The 16,211-nt window shown below is 37.1% G+C and overlaps 1 protein-coding gene and 1 pseudogene across 1 annotated transcript; both read left to right on the top strand.

The window, feature by feature from the left end:
- The first annotated feature begins 1,137 nt into the window (after positions 1–1,137).
- Positions 1,138–9,346, top strand: LOC145010475 (receptor-like protein EIX2; annotated as a pseudogene).
- Positions 9,347–12,008: 2,662 nt separating this feature from the next.
- Positions 12,009–15,509, top strand: LOC145011793 (uncharacterized). The gene has a single exon (XM_078970529.1). It carries the CDS (start codon positions 12,056–12,058, stop codon positions 15,353–15,355), a length of 3,300 nt encoding a protein of 1,099 aa, XP_078826655.1. The 5' UTR covers positions 12,009–12,055; the 3' UTR covers positions 15,356–15,509.
- The last annotated feature ends 702 nt before the right edge of the window (positions 15,510–16,211 follow it).

Below are 16,211 nucleotides of genomic sequence, written 5' to 3'. Positions count from 1 at the left end.
TGGATAAGCTGCAGGATATATTATAGTTATTATGTTTTAAATCTACTCGTTATTGGGCTTTGAAAAATTATTCATTTTGTTAAATGCTTAATTGACTGCAGGATATTAACAGATTTATACTGTTTCAACCCACAAAATATTAAAAAGCTTTTCTATATTCATTAGCTCTTTGGTTATGCACTTATTAATTAACATTGCAAAAAGCTAGTACCCAAAAACAGAAGATCCATGGTGCCAACTTTGAGAAAAAAAATCCATATTAATTGGAAAAGTAATTTCTTGGATAAGTTGCAGGATACATGTAGTTATAATGTTCTAAATATGCTTATTAATTAGTCGGTTAAAATTCGTCATTTGTTACATACTTACTTGACTATTGTTAGTACACGACTTTAGCCATCAAAAACATTCTCATTTTTTAGGTTCTTGTTCTTAATTATATTTTGTGATGTTTTAATCCCCAAAACGTGAGAAATCTTTTGTATATTTTTGCCTAATTCCGTGTAATTCAAGCGAATAAGACCTTTTATTTGAACTTTCTAATTTAAGAAACCCACAAGTTAATAATTATTAAAGGCAATTAAACAATCTGAATGTTGCATGTAATTTAGGCAACCTGAGGTCTCATACTACTGTGTCAATTGTCAAATAATAATATGATAATAATAATAAAATTCTTCCGTTTTAGGGGGGGGGCTTCTTTGTCCACTCCAAAGTCAGTTGTGAGGTCTACCATGACATAGACTTATGTATCAGTACATGTGAACAGGTTGAATAGAAATCTTAAACAAATATTCTTATTTTGACTTGAATATAACTATAACTATTAATTGCATTATTTATAAAATGTCTTTGATTTCTCAAAATGTGTTGGTGCTTGTTTTTAAAATTATCTGTTTTAATTTATTCATATTTTGTTAGTTGTTACAAACCAGTGGCCAAGGAAAGCCAAAAAACAACTTATTTTAATCAAGAGGGAAAAACTTGTCGATTTACTTCCATGTCTTTCCCGGGCAATAACTAATTATGGGTCTATAAATGAAGTAGTCTCTTGATCCTAAAAACAAATCAACTCTTCGTAAGAACCCTTCTTTCCAATCAATTTATTTTCAAAATTAAACCGAGTTAGCGTCGATAATGGGGAATCAGAGTGGTTTGGGGCTCCATCTCATTTTCATATGTGTCCTTTTGGTTGCAACCTCTTGTACTTGTTTGTGTTTTAGAAATAGGAGTGGTGTTTGCTCTATGCAAGAGAGCCTTGCTCTTCTCAAGTTCAAACAAAGTGTCAGAGATGAGTATGAAATGTTATCATCATGGGTTGGCAATGACTGTTGCATGTGGGAAAGAATCCACTGTGACAATGTCGCTGGAAATGTGGAGGGCCTAAATCTCAGAGCATCTTTTTCTTACACTTTTGATGAACGCTACTCTGAATTTGTTGGTGAAGGCTACGGATAAAAACCCACTAAAGGTATATTCCAGGAAAAAGAATCGTATGACAGCTGCCAATATGGGGCAATTGAATTCTATTTTTGGGAATTGGCTGAATCCACTAGGCCAAATCAATTAAATGGCAATTGGCTGGAGTTACCCAAATCAAGGGGTGATTATCAAAGAAAGTGGGAGGAATTACCATACGTAACCTTAGCAGCTACCATATTTAATATTAAGAATAGGGTATTATAAATAATAGGTTTGCTTATTAGTTGAGTATCACATATTACTCATATTTATCCTTTCCTGTAATTGGAGACCTTGCCCCTCTCGAATCGGGCCATTTCTAATAAAAAGCTAGCCTACCTCTATTCTTAACAACCCTGTTCATATCATTTGGTTCCATTGCCGGGAAATAACATGGTGCAAACTCGGAATAGCGACAACAACCCACCCGATCCCATTGCCACTCAATTGGCTGCCATACCAGCAAAGCTGGAATCAATTGAAACAATGAAGGAAGATATAGCAGCCCTGAAAAAGCGGAACGGTCCAGCGGGAGCAAGAACGACGAGGGGGAAAGCAGTTGGAGGGGTCGAATGCCACATAAACCCTACAACAAAATTGATTTCCCAACTTTTAGTAGTGGAGACCCACGTGGATGGTTGCTGAAAGCCGAAAAATACTTCAGGTACTATCAGATCCCGGATGAAGAAAAGGTGGAGATAGCTTCAATGCATTTAGAAGGAGATGCTTTGGACCTCTATTCATGGTTATCTGATGATCATCCGATCACCTTCTTGGAAGAATTGGTCCAGGTATTTACAAGAAATTTTGGCCCTGCTGAGTTTCAGAACCCTGATGAGTTCCTATGCAGCATTAAACAAACTGGTACAGTACAAGAGTATCGGCAGGAGTTCGCTAAGAGAACCTCTCGGGTTTCAAATTGGCTAGATCACTGTCTTTTAGGAGTATTCCTAAATGGCCTAAAAGATGAACTAAAATCAGATGTACGAATTCATAAACCCCGTACGGTATATAGTGCCATGAGTTTAGCTTTGGAATTCAAATCTAAACTCACTTGTCATCGATCTGGGAAAAATATCTCGGGAACCCCAAATTCGAAACTCTCACAAGCAGATCCTAAACCGACCTCTTTTATCCCAGCCCAAACATCAAACCAATCAAGAAATGTTTCAAGAATTTCCAAAAATGAGAAGCAAAATCGATTTCTAAAAGGGGAATGCTTTAGATGTGGCGAAAAATACGGACCAGGTCATCGTTGCAAAACCGGTACACTCAAGGTTATAGAAGCTGATGAAGCCGTTGAAGAATCTCCTACAATGGGTCTAACTGATCTTGATTCTGACCAACAGGAGACTGCTGAAATTAGCTTACATGCTATTCTGGGAAAATCGCAACCTACCACAATGAAAATCCATGGTATGCTTCATTCTACAAAAGTTTTAATTTTAATAGATGGCGGATCTACACACAATTTTATCTCAGATGTCTTGGTGAATGAACTTAAGTTGGAAACTCAACCGGTAACGTCTTTTGGTGTTCAAATCGGTAACGGAGACCTAATTCGATGTGGTCAAATCTGCAAAAATCTTTCTGTACATATTAATGACCTCAAGATCACTCAGGATTTTCATCCCTTCTCTCTTGGTGGAGCAGATCTAGTTTTGGGTGTTCAATGGTTATCTACGTTAAATACGGTTCAAGCTAACTGGAAGGAATTATTTATGATTTTTTCAATAGATGGAAAGCGATATAAGCTACAAGGCATTTCATCCGGTCCTCAAAAGTCATCCAGTTTCCAACACCTAGCCATTGAACCAGAAACTACCCCTTGTATAACCCTCCCATTGCAACCTGTTGTCAACCAATACACCACCATCTTTGAAGAGCCTCAACATCTACCCCCGATTCGATCACAAAACCATTCAATCCCACTTATGCCAAACTCCACTCCACCTAACATCCGTCCTTACCGTTATCCTTATTCCCAAAAAAATGAGATAGAAAAAAAAGTGGAACAGTTGATAGCCGCTGGTTTTATTCAACCAAGCACCAGCCCTTTTTCAAGCCCTGTACTACTAGTGAAGAAGAAAGATAATTCTTGGCGCATGTGCATCGATTACCGAGCCCTCAACAAGATAACTATTGCCAATAAATATCCGATCCCCAATATTGACGAATTACTCGATGAGCTGCATGGTGCCACAGTGTTCTCAAAACTCGATTGGCGATCGGGTTATTATCAAATTAGAGTGGCAGCCCCGGATATCGAAAAAACGGCCTTTCGCACTCACTCGGGTCATTACGAATTCAAGGTCATGCCTTTTGGCCTAACTAATGCTCCTTCCACATTTCAGGCTATCATGAATGATTTATTCCGTCCATACTTGCGACGTTTCATACTTGTGTTCTTTGATGATATTTTAGTTTATAGTCCAAGTATGGAACAACACAAATTCCATTTGGAACGGGCCTTAAAATTACTTCATGACAACCAATTTTTTGCCAAACTATGAAAATGTTGCTTTGGGCAAGAACAGGTGGTGTTCCTTGGGCATGTGATCAGCTCGAAAGGAGTTAGTGTGGAAGAAGAAAAGATATCAGCAGTTAAATCATGGCCCGTACCATCGACAGTCAAGGAAGTGAGGTTTTTTTGGGTTATTAGGGATACTACAGACGCTTTGTTCGTAATTATGGTGTCATAGCCCGTCCCCTCACTGCATTAACCAAGAAAGATGGATTTCTCTGGTCAGAAGAGGCCCTTAAAGCATTTAATGACTTAAAAAAGGCTTTGTTATCCACTCCAGTCCTTCGGCTACCCGATTTTTCAAAACCTTTTGTCATAGAATGTGAAGCTTCATCGGATGGTGTGGGAGCAATATTATCACAGCAAGACCATCCTGTGGCCTATTTCAGCAAGGGGTTCTCTCCATCTAACCGATTTAAATCGGCTTATGATAGAGAGTTATTGGCATTGGTATTGGCGGTACAAAAATGGAGTCATTACCTGCTTGGTCGTCATTTTTTTAATCCGTACAGATCATTATACCCTGAAATTTTTGTTAGAACAACAAATTACCACTATTGAGCAGCAAAGGTTGCTACTTAAATTGATGCCTTATGATTTCTCGATTATTCACAAAGCAGGAAAAGAGAACAAGGGAGCTGATGCTCTATCTCAACGACCTCATTCAGGAGAATTGTTGACATTAATTGTGCCTTATTGTGTTGAGGTAGCTGAAATCAAAGCAGGGTATCAAACCGATCCATTTACAAGAGACTTAATTAGCAAACTACATGAAGATCCTTCATCAGTTAGTGATTTTTCTCTTGCAAATCAGCTTTTGTTTTATTAAGGGCGTTTGGTAATACCTGAAGTATCTTCCCTCAGGCTAAAACTGTTACAGGAAGCACATGATACTCCACTTGGTGGCCATGGAAGTTTTTTAAAAACCTATAAACGATTGTGCTCTCGTTATTATTGGCTAAAGATGAAACAGGATGTAAGGGTTTTTGTGCAGCAATGTGTCATATGTCAACAACAGAAATACCAAACTCTGTCCCCCGCCGGTTTGCTTCAGCCCTTGCCCATTCCAAGCCAAGTTTGGGAGGATATTTCTATTGATTTTATCGTAGGTTTACCCCAATCAAGCCGTTTCGATACTATCTTAGTCGTGGTGGATCGCCTAAGCAAATATGCTTACTTTCTCTGTTTATCTCACCCATTCACGGCTAAAGGGGTAGCAGCAATATTTTGCAAAGAGATTATCTGATTACATGGTTTTCCTCGCTCTATCGTCTCTGACCGAGACGTGGTTTTTCTTAGTAACTTTTGGCAAGAATTGTTTCGATTAAGTCAAACCAAACTGAAATTGAGCACAAGTTATCATCCTCAAACGGACGGTCAAACGGAAGTCTTGAATCGTTGTTTAGAAGCTTATCTACGTTGCTTTGCTAGTGAACAACCAACCAAATGGAGTACTTTCATACCATGGGCTGAATATTCTTATAACATTGGTTACCATACCTCCATTGGTACAACACCATTTACTGTTGTTTATGGCAGGGAACCTCCTTCTTTGTTTCCTTATGTTACAGGGGAAACCAAAAATGCAGAACTGGAACATCAATTACTTGATAGGGATGATATGTTGAAGCTCCTACGACAAAACCTCCAAAAGGCTCAAGACCGGATGAAAAACGAAGCAAATTTGAAGTGACGGGAACTCACGTTTCAGGTTGGTGATTATGCTTTCTTGAAGATTGAAGATTCAGCCCTACCGTCAAAAATGTTTGGCCAAGCGCCGATACGAGAAGCTTTCTCCAAGGTTTTTTGGCCCATATCGTATTAAACAAACAGTAAGCCCAGTTGCTTATGAACTGGAACTTCCACCCGAAGCTAGAGTTCACCCAGTCTTTCACGTTTCGATGCTTAAACCGGCTCATGGCTCCTTTTCTTCAGTCCCAACTGCACCTTTACCCATCACAAAAGACTGGGAAATTGACTGGCAACCAAGTTCTGTCATCACTCATCGCTGGGTTCGTGAAGCTGGCCACCCAAACTTAGAACTGTTGGTTTCTTGGTGTAACCGCCCCATCGAAGAGTCCACATAGGAAACTTATGATTTGATAAAGGAGCAATTCCCTACTTTCCGCCTTAAGGACAAGGCATTTTACCGGGAGGGAAGTAATGATAAAAACCCACTAAAGGTATATTCCAGGAAAAAGAATCGTATGACAGCTGCCAATATGGGGCAATTGAATTCTATTTTTGGGAATCGGCTAAATCCACTAGGCCAAATCAATTAAATGGCAATTGGCTGGAGTTACCCAAATCAAGGGGTGGTTATCAAAGAAAGTGGGAGGAATTACCATACGTAACCTTAGCAGCTACCATATTTAATATTAAGAATAGGGTATTATAAATAATAGGTTTGCTTATTAGTTGAGTATCACATATTACTCATATTTATCTTTTCCTGTAATTGGAGACCTTGCCCCTCTCGAATCGGTCCATTTCTAATAAAAAGCTAGCCTACCTCTATTCTTAACAACCCTGTTCATATCAGCTACTTAGCTAGTAATGAGGCGAACTCTTCTTTGGCGGAGTTGAGGCATCTCAAATACTTAGACTTGTGTGGGAATGATTTTGAAGGAAGCCAAATCCCTGAGTTCATTGGATCCTTCAAACAGCTGAGCTACCTCAATCTCTCTCATGCTGGTTTTGAAGGTATTATATCTCATCACATTGGAAATCTTTCTAATTTAAAGGTTCTTGATATCAGTTCAAACCGAAATATGATGGCTGACAATATGGTATGGACTGTGGGCCTTTCATCACCGGAGCATCTCGACTTTTGTAAGGTGAATCTTAGTGGAACACATAACTTTGACATGGTGCTTTACATGATTCCTTCTTTAAAAGTGTTAAGTTTGTCATATTGTGGACTTTCCAATTCTGATCTTGGTCCTTCTCATAATTTTAGTAGAATACTTCCCAACATCAAACACTTGGATCTTAGCTTCAATTCTCTCAAAGGTCCATTCCCTGATTTTTTTCTAAACATGACATCCTTAGCATTCCTAGATCTTTCAGGCTATAATATTAGTTTGGCATGGAACTTTGCAAACTTGCTAAGCATGATCCCTTCTTTATCAGTGCTGCATTTGTCATTTTGTAGGCTCGATAATACACATCTATCTTCTCCTCATCTTAATTTAAGTACATTGTCTAACATCCAACACCTGGATCTTAGAGATAATTCAATTTCTGGCATATTTCCATCTATTTTAACAAACATGAGCTCTCTAAGAGTCCTTGACCTTTCGGAAAACATGTTGAATTCATCGGTTCCTATTATGCCTAACCTTCTAGAGCTTTATCTTTCTTTTAACGAGTTTAAGCATATAGAGCCTCTTGGAATCTGGAGACAGTGTTACCTGAAACAATTGATTGCTGCAGGCAATGATTGTGATATAGAATTGATTGACTCACCAAAAAAACATATCAGAATGCTCCCAATATTCTTTGGAGATGTTGGATTTACGTTGGAGTTCAAATGGTAAAATTCCAGAAGCACTTGTAAGAGTGACCAATTAAAGAGGCTTACTCATATCTGAAAGCAAATTGACGGGTGTAATCCCGAAATCTCTTGGAAGATTAAGATTTTTAGAAGTATTAGATCTCTCTCTTAACCATTTAACTGGTCCCATTCCTACATTCCTTGGAAAACTCTCCAAACTTGACCTTTCTTCTAATTTGTTAAATGGGACTCTTCCAGTTTCAATTGGGCAGCATACCAATCTCCACTATTTGGATATTTCTGACAATTCTTTAAAAGGTGTAGTGTTTGAAGCTCATTTCGCTAACCTTTCGATGTTGAAGCGCTTGGGTGCGTCTTCCAACACTAAGCTGACATTCAATTTTTCACGTGACTGGATACCTCCATTCCAATTGCTAATTCTTCGACTCGGTTCTTGCAATGTTGGAAATGGATTTCCGAAGTGGCTTCAAAATCAAAGGAAACTTGGGGTGTTAGTTTTGTCCAATGCTACGATTTCTGGACCTCTGCCCACATGGTTGCGGAAGATGCCCATCATTCCTTTCTTAGATCTCTCACGCAACAAACTCAAAGGACCTTTGACAAACCTTCCTAGTGGGGGGGAATTCAATGTATCTGGACATGGATTTGGCCAGGCATTATTTCTCCAAAATAATCTTTTCGACGAGAAGATTCCAAGCTCCATGTGCAGGACATATTTGGAATATCTTGATCTCTCTAGAAATAGGTTGATTGGGAAAATTCCTAGGTGTCTTGAGAATCTGCAAAAGTTAAACGCCTTGATACTTAGCTCAAATCGGTTGTCTAGTGTCATTCCAAGTTTTATATCATTATATCGGTTACATTTGAATGGCAATAACTTTACTGGGGAACTTCCTCGAGAGATCATGAATTTTCAAAGTTTAGCTGTCTTAGATTTGGGTGACAATAATTTTGATGGAAATATACCAGAATGGATCGGAGAAAAACTTAATCCGATGGTTTTGAGGTTACACAGAAATAACTTCAGCGGAAGAATTCCTCGATCTTTTTGCAGACTTTCAAATCTTCAAATTTTGGATGTTGCACACAACAGCTTAACAGGAACAATCCCTCCTTGTCTTGGACAGTTGAGTGGCATGGCTAACCGTAACCCAAATTGGCGTCTCATCTCACCGGATTCTGATGAGAATGTGATTCAGGTCATGAAAGGTGTAGATGTTGAGTATACAAGGACTTGGGATCTTGTTCTTAACATGGACCTTTCAAGCAATAAACTTGTTGGAGAAATTCCGGTTGAGCTAACTCGGCTTTCTATGTTGATGGGTCTCAATTTGTCTAATAATCTTCTCAGTGGGGGTATTCCAAACAACATTGGAAACATGACCAAGTTAGAATCTGTCGATTTCTCAAGAAACGAGTTGACAGGGATGATACCTTCAAGCATGGAAGCTTTGACATTTTTGAGCCATTTGAATTTGTCACACAATCATTTGTCAGGACGAATTCCAACCGGACATCAATTGCAGCCCCTTGCAGATCCATCAATATATGTTGGGAACAAAGATCTATGTGGACCTCCATTGCCAAACAATTGCTCATATTATGAAGACTATACAACAAGCAAGAAGAGCTATGAAGAAGGTGAAGAGCCGAAAAAGGTTTGGTTTTACGTGGACATAATGAGTGGTTTTGTGACAGGGTTTTGGGGTATTATTGGAGTTTTGTTGTTCAAGAAGCAATGGAGAAGGAAGCTTTTTATGTTTGCTGAGGAGACCATAGACAAGATATACATTGGAGTTGTGGTTAGAGTTGCCATGATGAAGAGAGGAAGAGAAGCTCCATAGATCCTTTGGATTCCAAGTTATTCTTGAATTTCTAAAACTGTTATTGTACAAATCAATGATTATTTTTCTTTTTCAAATTGTTATTGTACAACTATATTTACATGACATTTAGATTGGACTGCTATTGAATTGAATACCCAAAATCCATGAGTGGTAGGATTTAAATATGAAATACTGTGCCTGTTGCTCTCACTCCCACTATTGACCTGCCTTCAGCAGTTCTCATCTGAAATTTTCTCATTTGTACATTTTCTCGTTTTCATGTAACGAATGAGGTGTACAACAATCTCCTAAATCTCTTTTTTCCAAAATTTTTGATCATTATTATAATCATTTTACTGCTCATCAATATTTGTAGCAGGTCGTTCATTGAAACTGAAGTTGAAGTGTTAAACAGATGTCACTTTAAAGGCATGTGTTGATTTGTTTAATCAGTTTTTGGTCATTTGGTTTCCAATACTCCATTTGAATTAACTTGCACAAATTAGTTTTTGTTGAAAAATTTATGCATATAAAGTGTTCGATGAAATGATTGAATCTAATGTTGTTCTTGATTAAAGATCCTCTTTGGACTTGTTCCATAATTTGTGAAGTAAAAGGGATACTTTTGACATGCTCAGTTTTTTTGTTCTATTCTTATCTTATGAAAAAAAATAGTACATTAATGCTTTATGAAGATACAGTGATTTTGATGGGTTATAGGAAGAATGCAGAACACATGGACCATGGGGTGGCTTACAGGGTAAAGAATGTGTTCACATGCATGAAGGCTTTATTAAAAAGATTACAACCATACACTCGAGGGTTAATTTAATTTGATTATTGATTACCATTTCTTTTGATATATCTCTAAAGGATATCTTCGTAATTGGTAGTTAATTTCATTCCATTCACTAATCAATTCCTCCTACAAAACAATATGGATTATTCACTCATTCCATTCACTAATCAATTCCTCCTACAAAACAATATGGATTATTCACTCATTCCATTCCAGTAGAGCAACCAAACATAACAATGGAATGAGAATGATCCATTCCATTAGCTCTTCCACTTCCATTTTGTCCAACCAAAAAAGACCTTGTAATTTAAGAAACCCACAGTTAACTATAATAATAAAAAAAAAACAAATAAACAAGCTAAATGTTGCATGTAATTTAGGGACCCTAAAGTCCCGTACCATCATGTTAAATAATAATAATAATAATAATAATAATAATAATAATAATAATAATAGTAATAGTAATAAGAGTGAATTATATAAATTGTCCATGTGGTATACCAAAACCAAGTCTAACTGTCTAACTTTTGAATTTGTAGCATTCTTAATTTCCCTTAAGTTTGGATTTTGTTATGTAATATGTCCCTCCGTTGGTAAATGATTGTTAAACCCTTGTAAAATGACTTTTTAACCTTCGTTTTTTTGTCTTTCTTATATTGTTTTTTGTTTTTCTTTTGTTATTTCTACTAATAACTAACACCCCCACTCCCAACACACCTCTTGGTTGAGACTTATATTTTTCAAGACAAAAGAATTAAAAGACATATTGAATAAATAACCAAAAAAATCTTATGCCCTTGTGTTACAATAATAAGCTTGACCTCAATCTCCATTTCCAGTTTTAACCTTTTGCCCCTATATCACTGGCCCTCCCTCCTTCTTCATCCGATGATCACCACCCCCCATCAATACCTATCCAAGAAAGCCCAAGAACTTGCTACCAACAAACACCCATAGTAGAAAAGCCCTAGAAACAGAATTTTCAAGAAATTAACGGAAGACGAGGGGAAGGAATATGTAAATGTGATAATGTGAATAAGAAAAAGACAAAATGAGGGCAGATATGTCATACATTAACGTCTTGTTTGTTACTACAAGGGGCCAGTGCCAAAACAAAAACCAAAGTTAGGGACAGATTTACAACAAAATTGAAATTTGTACTTAATGTGCTAGATTTTGGTATGTCAAATGGACCTTTCTTGTAACTTACTCTAATAATAAAAAACAAAAGACTTTAACTTTGGGGGCAACTTTCTTGACTTCAAAGTCAGGTGACAGGTCTATCATGGCATAGATTTATGTATTATTTCATGTGAACACATTGACTAATGAACAAAATAATTTATTTATTTGACAAAACTATGGTTTTTAGCTAGGGTTCTAGATTTTACCAGTTTCCAATTAAATGTGACAATATTGTCACTTCTAATTATATCATAGTCCATTTGACAAAACTACAATTTTATAAAAGATAAGATGACAATTTGAATTTAAACCAATAGAAATTATCTTATGTTAGGTAACACATCAAACTCGTTCAGTCAAACAATTGAATGATCAAACTCATTTTCTTGTTAGTTTTGTGAATTATTGAACATCAAAATAGAGTTTATTATTTATAACTGTTATCTAAAAAATATATCAACTATATTTTGATTTCGCAAAAATGTAAATGTTTGTCTGTCAAAAACTGGGTTTGTTCAATTCATATTTTGTTAAAAGAAAATGACCTAAAGAAAACCGGTGAGTGGATTCAAATTGTCTGCTGACTTTAAGTCTTCTATGGGACCATGACAATAACTTGTTCCTAATTTATGGCTCTATAAAGGAACCAGTTTCATGATCATATTAACCCATGATCTCATCATAACAACCTATCTTTCCACTTCAATCTTTTCTAAATTAAACTGATCAAGCTGGGGCTGATAATGGGGAATCCGAGGGGTTTAGGGCTCCATATCACTTTCGTTACTATTTTCTTGGTTGCCACTACATATACTTGTCTGGGTGCTCAAAATACCAGTGTGGGATGCTTTAAGAAAGAGCGTCTTGCTCTTCTCAAGTTCAAACAGAGCGTCAAAGATGACCTTGATATGTTGTCATCATGGGTAGGCAATGACTGTTGCTGGTGGGAAAGAATCCACTGTGACAGTGTCACTGGGCATGTTGATAGTCTTCTTCTAAGAAGCATGTCATCTTCTTTCCCTCCCAATCAGTACTACTTAGATCCTGAACGCGACTTCTTAGATGGTAATGAGCTGAAATCTTCTTTGGCAGAGTTGAGGCATTTAAAATATTTGGACCTCAGTGGGAATTATTTTGGTGGAAGCAGGATCCCTGAGTTCATTGGATCCTTCAAAAAGTTGGCATACCTCAATCTCTCGCATGCTGGTTTTGAAGGTATTATTCCTCATCACCTTGGAAATCTTTCTAATCTAAAGGTTCTTGATCTCAGTTCAAACATGGGGCTGGTGGTAGATGATATGGCATGGACTTATGGCCTTTCTTCACTCGAGCATCTTGACTTGAGTTCATTGTATCTTAGTGGAGTACACAACTTGCACATGGTGTTTTTCATGATTCCTTCGTTAAAAAAGTTAAGTTTGTCATATTGTGGACTTTCCAATGCTGATCTTGGTCCTTTTCTTAATTCGAGTAGAATGCTTCCTAACATCGAACACCTGGATCTTGGCTTTAATCATTTCAGTGGTCCACTCCCTGGCTTTTTAAAAAATATGACATCCCTAGCATTCTTGGATCTTTCACACTTTAATTTTAGTTTAGCATGGAACTTTGCAAACTTGCTAAACATGATCCCTTCTTTATCAAAGCTGCGTTTATCAAGTTGTGGGCTTGATAAGACGTTTCTATCACCCCATCATCTTAATTTCAGTACACTTTCTAATATCCAACATCTGGATCTTAGCAGAAATTTTCTTGAAGGCATGGTTCCACCTGTTTTAACAAACATGAGTTCCCTAAGTGTCCTTGACCTTTCAGGGAACATATTGAATTCATCGGTTCCTTTAATGCCTAATCTTCTAGAGCTTGATGTTTCTTCTAATGAGTTTAAGCAGATTGAGCAGATTGGAATTTGGAGACTGTGTCGCTTGAAAAAATTGAGTGCATCATTCAATAATTTTGATAAAGAAATGAGCCACGCCCCAAAAAACTCTTCAGAATGCTCTCAATATGCTTTGGAGGGGTTGGATCTAAGTTCAAGTTTAAATGGTACAATTCCAGATGCATTTGGAAGATTAGTCAATTTAAGAGAAATAGATCTATCAAGCAATGGATTGATTGGTCCAATCCCTGAATCACTAAGAAGATTAAGGTTTTTAGAAGTATTAGATCTATCCAATAACGAGTTAACTGGTCCAATTCCAACATTCCAGGGTAAACTTTGCAAACTTGACCTTTCTTATAATCAATTGAATGGTTCAATTTCAGAATCCCTTGGAAATATCGAAACCTTAACAAATCTGTATCTCGGATACAATCGGTTAACGGGGCCCATCCCAACATCTCTAGGTAGACTTGTTTCTTTACAATCAGTTTCTCTGACTTGGAATTTTTTAAATGGGACTATTCCAATTTCATTGGGGAAACTTGCCAAACTTCATTCTCTAGATGTCTCCAACAATTCTTTAGAAGGAGTAGTTTTTGAAGCCCATTTTGCTAACCATTCGATGCTCAAGTACTTGGATACTTCTTACAACACTAAATTGACATTCAATGTTTCACCCGAGTGGATCCCTCCATTCAAATTGATAGGTCTTCACCTTAGTTCTTGCAATATTGCAAATGGATTTCCACAATGGCTTCGAAATCAAAGAAAACTCAAGACATTAGTATTATCGAATGCTTCAATTTCAGGACCTCTACCCACATGGATGCGGAAAATGCCCATCATTCCTCTCATAGATCTCTCTCACAACAAACTCAACGGACCTTTGACCAACCTTCCTAATGGGGGAAATTTTGATTTGACCGGAGATGGAGTTACGGCGGCATTAGATGTGCAGAATAACCTTTTCAATGAGTCAATTCCAAGGTCGTTATGTAGAAGGAAAGATTTAAACTATATTGATCTGTCCAGAAATAGGCTAAATGGGAAAATTCCGAAATGTCTTGGGAATATGCAAGGGCTGCATACCATGATATTTAGTTCAAATCGGTTGTCTGGTGTTATTCCAAACTCTATAGGTCTTAATTCAAGGTTAGATTGGTTAGATCTAAATGACAATAACTTTATCGGTGAAATTCCACGAGAATTGGGGAATTTAAGGGAGTTAAATGTTTTAGATCTTGGTGATAATAAGTTTTCTGGAAATATACCTGATTGGATTGGAGAAAACATTGCATCTTTGATGGTTTTAAGGTTACACAAAAATAACTTCTCCGGAAGCATTCCTCAGTCATTGTGCAAAGCTTCAAATCTTCAAATTTTGGATGTTGCATATAACAACTTAATCGGAACAATTCCTCGTTGTCTTGGAGAGCTCAAGGGCATGATTAAGGGTAGCAGAGCAGCGTTGCACGCTCAAATGCTTAATATTGATGAGAATGTGATCCAAGTCTTGAAAGGTTACGATCGTGACTATACACATACTTGGAAAATACTTTTTAACATGGACCTTTCCAGCAACAAACTTGTAGGAGAAATACCTGAGGAGCTAACTGCACTTTCTATGTTGGTGGGTCTCAATTTGTCTAATAATCATCTCAGTGGGAGTATTCCAGACAGCATTGGAAACATGTCAAAGTTAGAATCTCTTGATTTCTCAAATAACGTGTTAATCGGGATGATCCCTCCAAGCATGGCGGCTTTAAACTTTTTGAGCCATTTGAATTTGTCACACAAAAACTTGTCAGGACGAATTCCAACAGGAAGTCAGTTGCAGACGTTTACTGATCCATCAATATATGCTGGGAACAAAGATCTGTGTGGACCACCATTGCCAAACAATTGCTACAATCATGAAGACCAGTCAACAATGGGCAAGAAGAAATACGGAGCACCTGATGGGCAGGAGAAGGTATGGTTGTTTTACGTGGACATATTGAGTGGTTTTGCAACAGGGTTTTGGGGTGTTATTGGACTTTTGTTGTTCAAGAAGCAGTGGAGATGGAAGCTTTTCAGGTTTGCAGATGAAACCATGGACAAGATGTACGTTGCAGTTATGGTTAGAGTTGCCAAGATGAAGAGAGGAAGAGAAGCCATATAGATCCTCTGGAATGCAAGTAGATTATGAGTGCATAATATAAATTATCATTTGCTATCTAATACTGTTTTCTTGATACTACTATTTGGATTTTATAAATGGATGACGACTGTAATGTGGGTGTTGTTTAAAGGTGTCAATTTCAAAAGTTTTGGTGAATTTGGATTGTTAGATTAGATTACATTTGTATGAAAAATAAAATAGTTTATTGAGCTCCCTTTCTCTCAACCTCTTGCGTCTGCATCCATTCCTTTTCATCTACATTGGTCCAATTAAGAATCAGGTAAATCAGTTCATTATCTATTTCTTCATTTATACATTTTTCTAGCTTTTCATGTAAAGGATAAAATGATTGGTTGAAAGGTCTTTTTTTTAATTTGGATTTGGTATTTATACAAGATGAAAATTAATAATCTAGCTAGGTACGTGGTTGTTGTCAGTATTGTTGTTTAATTCAGGGTTTTTGCAAGATTAACATAGAATACTGGTGGGAATTTGCGAGTAAACGTTTCTTACAAGTCAAGAGGTAGCTGCTGAATAGTGCTGATTTGACAAATATAGCTGTGAATTGGCAATGGAACAAAACATGAGGATTACAAGATGGAGGAGACTGACCCCAAGGGGCTTGGAACCTGGACAAACCCGTTTAAACATTTGAAACTTTAAGCCTCTGAACTATCAAATTACTACAAACCACCAAGTAGGCACATTTTTTCCCAAATAATTCTTTTGATTGGTATTTTTTCATGTCAAGAATGATTGCAGTTATACATGGGTGAGCTGCTATGATGTTTTTGAAATTCTTATTCTTTGTGAATTCATTCTTAAATCGTTGATAATTTACCTTGAGTGCTTCCCT

This window comes from Lactuca saligna, chromosome 8 (assembly GCF_052625555.1).
Source record: "Lactuca saligna cultivar CGN05327 chromosome 8, ASM5262555v1, whole genome shotgun sequence".
Taxonomy (NCBI): domain Eukaryota; kingdom Viridiplantae; phylum Streptophyta; class Magnoliopsida; order Asterales; family Asteraceae; genus Lactuca; species Lactuca saligna.
This window is presented reverse-complemented; position numbering and strand designations above follow the sequence as displayed.

Bases quoted from the DNA above. Each gene is read 5' to 3' on its own strand.
- LOC145011793 (XM_078970529.1), top strand. From the start codon at position 12,056: ATGGGGAATCCGAGGGGTTTAGGGCTCCATATCACTTTCGTTACTATT.